Source organism: Anolis sagrei, chromosome 1 (genome assembly GCF_037176765.1).
Source record: "Anolis sagrei isolate rAnoSag1 chromosome 1, rAnoSag1.mat, whole genome shotgun sequence".
NCBI lineage: Eukaryota > Metazoa > Chordata > Lepidosauria > Squamata > Dactyloidae > Anolis > Anolis sagrei.
Window position 1 is genome coordinate 287840937 of NC_090021.1, and position 13413 is coordinate 287854349.

Consider the following 13413-nt stretch of genomic DNA (forward strand, 5'->3'; position numbering starts at 1 on the left):
ATTCTTTCCTGATGTTTCGACTGCATATATTGGATCACGACTCTAGTTATGAGATGCATTGTGTTGTCTATTCTTGTGTCAATATTGTATATTATGCTTTTATGGTTTTAAATTGTATATCGTTGATTGATTCTTATCCTTGTTGTAAACCGCGTTGAGTCGCCTGTTGGGCTGAGAAACTGCGGTATACAAGTAAAGTAAATAAATAAATAAATATATGGCAGGCATCCTCAGAGGTTGTGAGATCTGTTGGAACAGTTTCCAACAGACCTCACAATCTCTGAGGATGCCTGCTGTAGATGCAGGCGAAACATCAGGAGAGAATGCTTCTGGAACATGGCCATACAGCCCAGAAAGCACACAACAACCCATCAAATACCCTGTCTTAAAATTGTTTTTTAGTATTTTGCCATTCTCTTAACAAAGCAAAAACAATGAGAACTTGTGAAAATAAAAAGCAACCTTATGTTCTGTAGACAGATACATATCTGACTACAGCTGCCAGGATTAGCTATGCTAAACATTGGAAACAAAAGGAAATACCAGATATAGACAAATAGATACAAAAAGTAAGAGAAATCAGAGGCATGGATAAACTAACTTTTTATTAAAGAAAAATTTAGGAAACCCGATTAGATACACTGACTGGTCCAAGTTTGAGGAATATGAAAAAGGAACAATAAATAAAATATTAAAAGACATTACTTCTTTTTTTATGGAAAAACAATAAGGCCAGTCTATCTTGTTGTATATCTAATTCACTTATTTTTACTTTTTTACCCTCAACATAAACATTCTCGCACAGATAAACACAAGCCACAAAGGACTAGATGGAAGTCACCAAGATTATTTTTTATAAGTCTTGAATCTTTTTTCCGTTGGTTTTATTTTTCTATCTTACTTTCCTACTTTCCTATCATATTATTGTTCTCCCACTTTACTTGTAGAAGAAGACACCTCCTCCCCTTTTATTCCCATATCCCCACACCCCCTTACCTCCCTCCTTGTATCTTTAATAAAATAAAATATATTGCAAAAAAAAAAAGCAACCATATGCGTAACCATTATTAGAGTGCAACGAAAAACAAGAAGCCACATTTAAAACACTATAACAAGAAACTGGAACTGCTTGTTTTTAAAAAATAAATGTCCAAACTCTGTGTAGTGTTAGGCAAATACTGTTACATATTATCTGGCAGCATGCCTCCTGTACTGCAACTGCTCAACAATACATTTGGAAAATTGATGCACAAGTCCTTCTTACCATCCTTTCCAGTCCTTTAATCAACTGAAACACTGAAATAGGGATGGGATTAGAGGTGAATTAATTCATTAAAATTTGTAATAAGTGAACATGATGTTCCTGATAAGTTTTAATCCAACACTACATCCTCCCATTCAAAACGGTTTCAGGCAATCTGAACAAGGAATGTCAGGGTGCATCCTCCTGCATTTTCCCCTGTGGCATCCAGACAACGCTTCAAGGGAAAACAAATGCTTTTGGCACAAAGCAAGAAAAACTCTGTGTTGTGCCAAGGTAATTTGTCTACTGGAAAGTCCCAGGGGCTGTGCAGATGGGACCAGGGATCATGCTGTGCCACTTTCGGTGCCAATCTACATATCTATCTCAGGTTTCTTGTGGCCCTAGAACCCAAGAAATCCAAGATAGCCCCCACCTCTCCCAAAAGAAACACTTTTAAAAGTCTTTTTAAAAGGAAAAAAACTCACCCAGCTGCCATTCCCCCTTCTCCAAAGCTCTCCTGACACATACCAATGACATGCCAGGAGAAGGCAGGAGGAATAAAAGAGCTTCGACTGCCCCCCCCCCCCCTTCTCCTGGCACATCATTGTATGTGCCAGGAGAGCTCCAGAGAAGGGGGAATGGCATCCAGGTGAGTTATTTTCTTTTTTTAAAGGCTTTTTAAAGGGGTTTTCTTCTGTGTCTGGGTATCCTGCTGGAAAGTCCAGTAGGGCATATGGACACTTCCCCCCCCCCAGAAAAACCCGTGCTTTCTGGGTGGAGGGTGGGCAAGAACCCAGAACCCTATGTGGAACCGTGCCCAGACTGCTTTCTTTCAAGAAAACAATGGCAAGTTTTGTTTCATAACATTACTGCTTTAAAATAGGTATTCTTATATTGATAAAACAAATATTGAGGTGCATCTTGTCCGTCTTTCGGCACCTCAAAATCACATATTTGGTGTTAAACTTTTATATTCCCTTCTCAGATTTAGGCAAACAGAGACTAATTCATTTTGCAGCAAGGGGCACATTTACACAGGGGCACATTTACACAATTCTCCAACCAGTACAGCCACTGGGAATCATAATCCAAAAATATTCCAAACAGTATATAAAGCACAAGTGCTAGTTATATGTGGAATTCCAAATTAACTGTAAGAAACTTGGGCTCCATATCTATATGCGATGGAATTCTGTTTATCATGAAAAATTGTTTCTGAAGTTTCGTTGAATTTACACTGTTTACCTATTTTTCATCTTTTGGTATGGATTACCCAAAAAAGAAACCAGATACTATCTCAAATCTAAAGAAACACATTAATAATCCTTTCTTATAGCTTTAGGTAATTTCCATGTACAGTCCACTAGCAAATTGTACAAGCAAGAATTCAAAATATCAAAGATCATGCGCTTGTGTAGAAGGACCCTGAATCTACACTGCCCTATATCCTAGGATCTAATCCCAGATTATCTGCTTTGAACTTGATGAGTCTACACAGCCAGAAAATCTGGGATATAGAGCAGTATATGTCTTGCCATAGAGGTACAGTTTAATGGGGTGCCAACACTCTTTAGCAGGAATTGATAAAGCTATAAAACCACAAATACCATGGTTTCATAATACTGAGCCCTGCAGTTAAAGTGATGTCAAACTGCATTAAGTTTATTGAATAGTTTTCTAAGCATTTGCTTGGGTTTCCTTTTTCTTCAAAGTAAGCTACCTTTTCATTAAAAGAAACCCAAACAAACAGGAATACGAGTACTTCTTAACAAACACCGGTTTCACAATCAATTAGCGGCACCAAGTGAGTTTGAGCAACTTCTACCAATTATAATGTTTACGTAAAGTAAAGACAGATTAACTGGTATGTGTGGGCGAGCTGGATGGAGCACTGATTATGCAACCAGAACTACAATATGCAAAGAGATCTCAAGGGTACACATAGTTCAGTAGCTAGAAATGTCCTAACCGGCTTCAGGCTTTTCCATGTAGCTTTTCAACTTTTATGGAAGTTAAAAGGGCTTAAAGAGCCAATATGGTGTAGCTGTTTCAGTGTGAATCAGGACTCCATGGCTGGATCTACACTGCCCTATATCCCTGGATCCGATCCCAGATTATCTTCTTTGAACTGGATTATATGAGTCTACACTGCCAGATAATCTGGGATCAGATCCTGGGATACAGGGCAGTATAGATCCAACCCAAGAGACTAGGTGGAAAACCTCATTAAGCCATAGAAGCCTGCTGGGTTCCCTTGGGCATGTTACACTCTCTCAGCTTCATAGGAATGCAAGGGTGAACACCTGAGCAAATTTGGTTAAGGAATCTTCAGATTTGCCTTAGGATCAATTTAAATGACTTGAAGGTACAATGATGATGATGACAACATAAGATACAATAAGAATATAAGGTGCTGACTAGTTTTTATAGAGTTGGGGAGACAACATTCCATACTGCTGGAGGTGCCATTGTATATTTAAAGTGTACAATGAAATACAATGTTTTCAATTAACCAGGCTTCTGATGTGCGTGGCAGCATCTATAAGTAGGAAGCATAGTTGCCTAGAGAGCCACTGTCCTGAGTTTTTTTCTTGACATATAAATAAGAGCTTTTAATATTAATATGAATGATACTACAACATTCAAGCAAGACAGCTCTCAACCTATGCTATCACAGTTAACACTGCATCCCCTAGTTCACTTTCCCCCCACTTTTCAGCTTGCTTTTCACATATTTCATTATGATCACAGGTGGCTGGTGCCCACTGGAACTGGTAGAGCAGATGGCAAGTCAACAGAGTTCCAATTGCCAGAGGTGAAAGACTTCTTTGAATTCCTACAGGTCATGTTACAGGCACACAAACCTGAAAGGAATCTCCGTCCACAGCCTTACAAATGCATTCCTTTGGACCCACAGTGAACTGTTCCAGAAACATTTATTTTATTGTGAGTAATTGAAAATCATAATTGCAAAATGTTGTACTCAAAATGTACTTTATCACAATTTCCTCCTCTTAGTTTATGATTGTTATTGTTACATGGAGGTGATGGTAGAATTGTTATTTTTGTTATTTTTGTTGATCCACTGCAACTCACTGCAAATGAGGATATAAAAGACCAGCCCTCCTATATTGAGCAGTTTGTGACCAGATAATGAATTAACCACAGCGGTGGTTTTTAACTTTGAATGCGTTTTGATTGTTTTTAACTTTAATGCTAATGCTTTAACGTTAAGCCACTTTGAGTCTCCTTCAGGAGAGATAAACCAGGGTAATAATAATAACAGGTAAAGGTAAAGGTTTTCCCCTGACATTAAGTCCAGTCGTGTCCAACTCTGAGGGTTGGTTCTCATCTCCATTTCTAAGCGGAATTGCAGGCATGATCCGTAGACACCTCCAAAGTCATGTTGCCAGCACAAATTATTTAGTGTCCCAAACTGTGGCACACGAGGTCTCTTCCAACTCAATGATTCAATGATTCTATGATCTTGAAAAAGTTTCAAAATACATTTGTACACACCCTATGACTTCAATACATCTTTACTTAGTAACTCTGTATTAACATAATTTTAAATGACAATTCCATAGTTGCTGGTGAGAGTCATCCCAATGCTTAAATAAAGAGTAATCAAGTATTAAAGGGAAAATACCCAGATTCATTGATGTCAGAAGCTGTTGTTGCTCCTGTTGTGACTAACTTTACAGTTTCTGCCCCGTCTTCAATCCCTAAGGGAGTCTCAGTTGCAAATTTACTGTGATTATTTACTTAAAGCCTCTCAATTTATGAATGCCCCCAAGGTGATATACTATAGGTAAAAATATGTTAAAGATTAAATGATTAATACAAATTAAAAACTAAAATCCTTCTTTAAAAGTAGTTCTCAAACCACAAGCAATGAAAACACCCAACTAATACAGCCAAAGAAGTCGACACAGCCAGAGCAGTCCAATGAAATAGCACAGTTTTTCCTGCCTACCAGAAAGTATCAAAGGATGAAGGAACTCCTACAGTCAGGGCACTATGACTGAGAAACCCTGTCATTTGTACCACAAAATGACCCTTACAGATTGGTAGGATATTTAACTGAGGACCTTAGATTTCTTGGGCATTCACATGGGAACAGGTGGCCTTTCAAGTATCCTGGTCACAACTTGTTTATTTTTTTATGTCAAGATTAGCACCCTGAATTGAGTTCAGATGCAAACTGAAAGCTAATGAAGTTCTGGTAAGATAGTACCAGCAATGTACATAGTCCAGCTACTACTTTTACCACTAGCTATAGCTTCCAACACTTTTCAAGGTATCACATTACACCATCAAATCAGGAAGGAATTAATGTTGGAAACACTGTAGAAAGATATGTCCTGCTTAGGAAAGGTACAATGGGCACACTAAGTAAAACTGGGCAAATGCATTCCTAGCTGCAACAGCTCCTATGAGCTGCTTGGTCCAAAAGCATTGGATCCAAGCAGAAGAAAGCTTGCAGAGGTTCGTAGGTTTCGCAGGTTTGTGAGTTTAGCAGACAAACAAACCAGCAAAACTCTGCAAGCTTTCTTCTGCATTCCTAAGGTGGGGATATGGCTGAGCGAAACCGGGGAGATTGCTGGGGGCTACTAAGTTCCATTTCCTTTCAGCCACTCCTCGTCTTCACTATCAGAGCTGGCCATGACAGTTGGTTGCTTGGATCCAATGCTTTTGGACCCAACACTGCAGCTCATGGGAGCTGTTGCAGTTGGTTTTGGATTGCATTTCTGATAAAGGGGTGAGTTTGCAATGCCAACCTCCATGTTGTAATCACAATCTCAGTTAACATTCCCGTTGAATGTTAGAACTGGATTGAGACTTAATTTATTCACTTACATCCAAGTCTTTGTTGCATCCAAACAATGAGTGGGTCCTTCCACAGTATTCTTGGCATCAATTGTAAAAGAGAGTTAGAGATGGATATAATCAGCCTACTAACCAACTTTAATCAACCAGTCTATGAATATACGGTATTGGCCTCACTTCTTCATTCAACTTGACCACATGCTGAGCAAACTGAAAACCATCTACCAAAACTGGACAAGTTTATGTCTCATTTAGCTCCTCAGGCTTTGCAAAGCGAGAACAAATCTGAGCACTGTTACTCACAAAATATCTGGCAAGCTCACCCAAGTATAAGTTTTACCTCAGCAGTCTGAGATCCAGGATGTAATATCTTTTTTATTAAATGAAACAAAGGTACTGGAAAAAAAACTGTACTGATGTAACAGAAGCAACAAAAAAAGTCTCCTTGCTGTCCTCAGGTCTGTGGAGTAGGTTGTAAATTAGCTATAACATGTATTAAGTTGGATTAGTTCCAAGGATTTCTTCACCATTGCTGTAGTCACCTACCCAAGTGGTTCAGTGCCCTGCATGTCTCAGAAACGCAAGGAGACCATTCTCAGTACCCAAGTAAAGGATGTTTCACTTGAATTGACACAATATTCCACAGATCAACCAGAATATTTAATAGAATTGTCAGATCTAGCAGCTGGGAAATCCACCAGGACAGCTGAGAATTTTCCCTGTCTCTTTTAGTTCCAGGGAACCGTTGGCAAGAAAGTACCTTGACAGGCTCTTTCAGTAAGGATGGTCTCTGTATACAACTAGCCTTCTGATTTTTACGTGTATGTAACCAGCACATGCATAAGATAATTGCAAGCAGGCAAATGATACTCCAACATTTTGGTATCACTCTTTCCCTCCTTCTCAATTGCCATTTTAGTTTTCTCTTCATCAAGAAATTCATTGATTCCTCCACAGTAAACTTCCTCTTCACTGAAAGGTGCAGAGGTCAGACAGAAATGTCTCTGAATGGGATTCCATGTTTCACTTACTTTCTGTGCAATGGCCACAAGTCAGTATGTACCTTGTCCTCCTCTATTCACTCTCAATTACATCCCCACTCCTTAATTAAACATTTATATAGCACTCAGATCTGACATCAATGTGTGTTGATCAGATGGAATGGGAGGCTGAAATCTGACGTGCACACCCAAACACTAAATAAAGATAAATATAATACTAAAATACTAGTGATTACCTCTTCATACATGGAAATATTTTGATGGTGTACATTCATGTGAGCATTTACCCATCTGGGACCATATCCTTGCCGCAAGCCTTATATTCAGCATATTCACTGATCTCCCCTTCAGTTTGTATCCTTCTGGTTCATACATTTGTGGTGCCATGCACATATAGAGCTTCAAAGATTATAGAAAATGTACAGATAGAATGGCGCATTCATAATTATAGTTGTCTCAAGGCCAGGTTGCCATAACTTGAGATATAAATCTTTTTGATCAGTTCTTAATTAAAAGCTAGGTTCTGGAGTGAAAGGAACAGTAATTTGCTGTTCTTTTTGGTACTATTGTGCACTGATCATTAAAATTAAAAATGCAGAACATATGGGGCCCAGAGGGAAAGGAGAGGTTTCTGAGGATGAGAGAGTTGTTGTGAAAAGAAGAGACTGTATGCTACTATTCCCTTTTGCTACAGACTGCCTTAAAGAGATGACTATAGGTTCTCCAAGAGGCTATTATAGATTCTTCCGAGATCCTCAACTGTCTACCTTCTCCTCTTCTTTTTCTCTCTCAAAACTTCTGAAATGGTGGTTCTCAACAGGACTCAGCAGAATGAGGTACCCACACATGAAAATCTCGAGGTGCCTCAAAACTTTCTGCCCCAGAAGTCACTGAATATGAGAATACAGATTGCCTTGTTATTTGGCCCATATTATTGTTACTTTTTCAGTTCCCTTCCCACCTTTCAGGTTGCAGTTGCACTGTATTTCTCTTTCTTGATCTCAACCACCCATTGTTAGCAACAACAAAAAATCAAAGCAAACAAACAAAGGTGGTGGCACTTGTTTTCTTTATCTTTTCATTCCCAGCTTCACTTTTCTCAGTTCCTCATTCTCTTTCTCTTCTTCATTCCTCAGCAACTTCTGTGAAGCATCTTCTTTCTCTCTGCGTCTCTCTCATCCTCTTTCTCACTTCCTCCCACACAACTCCTCATAGTCATTCTTCTTTCCTAGTCCCTCTCCATCCAACACCCATCTATGATTTTAGACTGAGAGAAGGCATCTTACAAAAGAACGGAGAATACAATAACACCCATATACAGTACAGTAGTTGAAATCATAAACTATTGAGATTAACATGGTATTAAATAACAGAACTGAAACCAATTAAAGTCTTATTTTAAAACAGATTAAAAATAGTATACCACATAAAAGCTCTGACTTCACCTGGAAGGTCATTCCAAAGCCACAAAGAAGGCCTTCTCCCACTTTCCCATCTGTGCCTCTGTAGGAGGTGGGTTAGAGAGAAATGCTTCCCCTTGCAGATATTGAAATTTGGCCAGGGTCAAACAGAAATAATACAACTCTTCAAATAACCCGGCCTGAGCCACTACTATGCATTTGTCTCTCTCTTCTTGTTCACTCATATACTAAACTTTTTCTCTCTCTCCTCCTTCTCCTTTCTCTTCAATGTTTGCAGTTACATTTTTCTTCTTCCTCCTTGTTTCATTTTTTTTCCCCAGTCCAAACACCTTTTTGAGAGCAGAGTCCCCTCGGGGCGATAGGGCAGAATATAAATATATTATTATTATTATTATTATTATTATTATTATTATTATTATTATTATTTTGTCTCATATGATAATTATGTGGTCTGGAATGGAACACTCTTTTTGCATTCACACTTTTGAGGGGAATCAAATGAAGGGGATATAAAGTACCCTATACATAAATTTTAGTCAAAAAAATCGACCCAAAATCACTGGATCAACTTATCCACAGGTTAATGCGATTACTGTGCCTTTATGCTTACCAAAAATGAACAATTTTTCCTCTGTAAAATGATGAAAGGCAAGAACTCAGTCCTCCCAGGGGAACCTAAAAGAACAACTAACTACCTCTAATCTCTCTGTATGGCCTTGTTGAATGTCTGAGCGGAGAAATGGCATTGGCAGACAGAGGCGGCTGGCCTCTGCGATGGGATTGGTGATTTCCTCTCTGCATAGAATGAACCCCAACATATCCATGGGTCATATCGGAATCCATAATTTTGATCCAAAACCTGCCTTCGACTTAAACAAGATGTCAATTTATACATGAGCACATTCAGTAATGAAAATTGTATTGTGATCCAATTGGTGTTGTAATCTAAGCAGAGACAGTCACCTCAGGTCATCCAGGGAGTGGTGCCAACTGGGCCTGGTAGCGTGCCCTGCATTTTATAAACTAGCTTACTACACTCAGAATGCTGCTCATGCCTGTTGTTTAATTGGTCTAAATCTTGCTCATTCAGGGTGGTTCCAGACAGCCCTTTAACCTGCGAGCGAGCAATCGCGTTAAAGCCCACACACACCCCAGAAAGCATGTGCTTTTTCTGGGGGAGGGGGGTCTAGATACCCTGTCCTTCCTGTCCTTCCAGGAGGACAGGGAGACAGCCCCCATTCCCTCCCCAAACCCCTTACAAAAGCCTTTAAAAAATAAAATAACTTACCAGGCCACAATTAAATTGCTGCTGGAGCTCTCTGGGCACATAGGAATGACACACCTGGAGAAGGGGGGGGGGCATTGCTCCTGGCCTCCCTTTCTTCTGGCACATTGTTCCTATGCACCAGGAGAGCTCCGGCAGCAGTTTAATAGTGGCTGGGTAAGTTATATTATTTTTAAAGGCTTTTAGGGGGGTTGGGAAGGAGGTTAGTGCTGTCTTGGGTGTGTTGGGCTCCAGAAGCTGTGTAAATGGGCACCAGCACGATTCCTGGTCCCATCTACACATTCCCCACACCAGAAAAGACATGGGTCTTCTAAAAGACCCTGGTCTTTCCAGCTGGCAAATTACTTCGAGACAAAGCAGGGTTTTCCATGCAACCTCTGCATATAAGCCTTCAGAGAAGGAGATTCCACAGGCTCAAGGAGGCAGCATAGCCCACTGTTGAACAGCAATAACCATCAAGAATTGATAATTGGGAAAATCTGTGGAACAAAGGCTTCAAATTTACAGTGGTGACTTCAATTGGAGATAATTTATATAAAATGTTTTACAGATGTTATATAACCCCAGCCCATCTAGCCAAAATAGATAAAGCACAATTAGGACACTGCTGGAGGTGTATAACAAAGAAAGGGGCGTTTTTCATGTGTGGTGGTCTTGTGAAGTGGTGCAGGCCTATTGGGAAATAATCATAAAAGAAACAAATAAAATGATCCAGAACAAAGTTTTTAAAAAACAGGGATGTGCCTATTAGGGTTATTCAGTTATAAATTATTGCAGCCGGAAAGAGAAATGTATCTGTACAGTTTTGCGGCTGCACACATTAGTATTGCCAGTGACTGGAAAGGAAAAAAAATGTTAAGTCTCAAAAAGTGAAAGGATAAATTATGGGATTATGCACAGATGGCCAAGATTTCCAGCAATCTGAAATATGAAAGTCATGAAGTTTTTGAAAGGAATTGGAAGTTGGCCTTAGCATATTTGAAAATAAAAACAAGAGGTATTTGATTTAGAAGAACAAAGGGTAATACAAAACTATGCATAAACTCTGCATAGATCAGTGTCGGGAGCCAAGGTGGTGGGGTGCACGGGGGGGGGGGGGCTGAGGGGTAATTGTATGTGGTTGGTGGGTTGTCTATATATGTGTATGTGTATATGTTTGTAATATGTATTGTGGGTGCATTACAATTTTAAAATTATTATTATTATTATTATTACTATTATTATTATTATTTTAAAAAAGAATTGCTCCTGATGTTTAGGTGGAATCTCTTTTCCTCCACTTTGAATCCAGTATTCCATGTTCTATTCTCTGAAACAGCAAGAAAGCAGGTTTGCCTTCTCCTCAATGTGACATTCTTTCAAATAGTTAAGCACGGCTATCATGTCCCATCTTAGACTTCTTTCATGTAATCTACCCAGCTCTTTTACCCGCTCCCTCAACCATTCCTCATTGGACATACTGAATGAAGATGTAAAGAAGAGCCAGTGGGTGTAGTGGTTTGAGTGCCTAACTAGGGCAGTAGGAGTCCAAGGTTTGAATCAGAATCAGCCATGGAGACCTACTGGATGATCTTGAGCAAGTCCTACTCTTGGCCTCAGAAAAGGTCAAAGGCAAACCACCTCTGAACAAATTCTGCCAGGAAGCCTCTGTAGTAGGGTCACTTTCGGGAAGCCATAAGTCAGAAATGCCACATATAACTTTATTATTAAATCTGAAAATATAATCTTTCCTTTTATATCAAATGAATCTGAAAACTGTTAAACACTTATTGAAGGGGGAAATAGGGGAAATATTATAGTTCTACCAAGTATCCTTACCCCCCCCCCAAAAAGCCCTCACAGCATTCTAAAATTTCTGTTTTCAGTGAAACTGCATCAGATTTAAATGATTGCAAAGCATTGCAAATTCTTGTTGTATTGTATCTTTCTTCTTGTGATAGTTCAGAGCTCATATCAAATCGTCATCACAATATTCTATGTCTTTTATTCAAAGACATAGCCGCCTTTGTCTATATCAGTATAAAAAGCAGTATTATACCACTTTTGAGACTAACAGAAAGAAATGCGTAGCACAATGTTTTATAGCCTTAACTGATAAAGCAGACTGAAGACCTTTTCAGACAAGCCAAAAAAAGTATGATGTGTCATAGATTAACCTGAGGCATCCAAATGACACCTCAGGTTAACCCGGATTAATCCAGAGTAAACTGGGATTTCCCAGTTTACTCTGGATTAATAAAACATCTGGAAAGATCCAAACATTACTGAAAGGTTCAGATCTTTCCAGATGTGAGCATGTGGGGATTGACTCCCAGGACTGTGTTCTATGATCCTGGAGGTCAATCTCCATTTCCACCCTATTCTAAGAGCCAGAAGGAGCAGGATGTCACCATGTTTTCCACCAAAACTTACTGCAGGTGCTTGGCTGTATAATGGAATGCCTCAAAGATAGCTTCTGACGCATTGGCAGCTTTGGAGAGAGGAGGGAGGGTTTCCTATTGTTGACCTGGGAGAGCATGTAGCCATCCCCCACCCCCAGGGAAAATGCAGGGTCTGTCACAGTTGTGGGGTCTCAATCCTGAGAGGAACTATGATTTAAAATCCCAGTTCCTCTCAGGATTTGGGCCTGGATGGAAGTGCCCTGAGTCTATAAAAGTTTATACTATAGACTTTTTTCCCAACAGTTAGTCTCATGGGCATTACAAGATCCATTAACCTACATTCCTTTTGTGTTGTTTTCATGAACAAAACAGAGATAAACAAGGATCAAATTCTCCATTTCCTTTCAGCTGCCGGGGCCAAGAAACCTTCATCCTTGCAAGCAAGCAAGCAAGCTCTAGAATAACAAACTAGTCTTATAAATACAAAACTTTAAAACCCCAAATAAACTGGCAAATCAAACTCTATTCAAATACAAGTCATCTCCCTACCTCAGTTCTTCCTCCCACAGATGAGAACATGGTTGCTTCATTCAAGTCTCCCTGAAGCAAAACTGGCAAACTCGCTGCTAAACAATGTATGTGCCTATCAGTTTATTTTGGCATTGCAGAGTATTCAGATCTGCTCGAGGACTGACAAGTACATAAATATACACAATATCCTCGCAATTTTTTATTTTCTTTAAAAAACAGAAAACCATTGTCCTTACCTTATCTGCTGTGCACCCCATTCTTGACAAGCAATTGTCACAGTCACAGGTAATACTTGAGTAACAGGGCAACAGTCAAACAGGTTGCATTCAAACTGGTTGTTACTTCTTCATTCATTAGAACAGCCCAATCATATAAGCAGGATTTGAGCTCCACCTACTATGACTTCTGGATGAAGAGGAGAGAAGGGATGGGAATGAAGTTTGCATGTAATAGTCTGAAAAATACTGTATGAGTTGTACAGTACTCTACAGATTTGTTATCATAAAAGTAGGTGAATTTTAAATTTTCATAAAGTATGAAGAAATATAATGTTCCAGTTATTTATTTGGTGTCAAAAGCATTGCATACATAAGTATAAAACTGACAAAAATAGAAGGAGCACAAGCAGCTAAATAATTTTTGCCCAAAACTGGGCAACAGCAACCACATTGTCTGTAGCTTTAAACAATTTTTCCTCTGTACATTGTGGACAAGCATACAG

The 13413-nt window shown here is 39.3% G+C and overlaps 1 protein-coding gene across 1 annotated transcript in view; it reads right to left on the reverse strand.

Annotated features, from left to right (window-relative positions):
* LOC132766450 (cytosolic phospholipase A2 beta) overlaps positions 1–13045 on the reverse strand; it is a 62164-nt gene extending 49119 nt beyond the window's left edge. Inside the window, exon 1 of the mRNA XM_060760828.2 lies at positions 12929–13045. Coding sequence (XP_060616811.2) covers positions 12929–12949 — 21 coding nt within the window. The 5' untranslated portion in view covers positions 12950–13045. The remainder of the gene's footprint in view (positions 1–12928) is intronic.
* Positions 13046–13413: the final 368 nt, after the last annotated feature.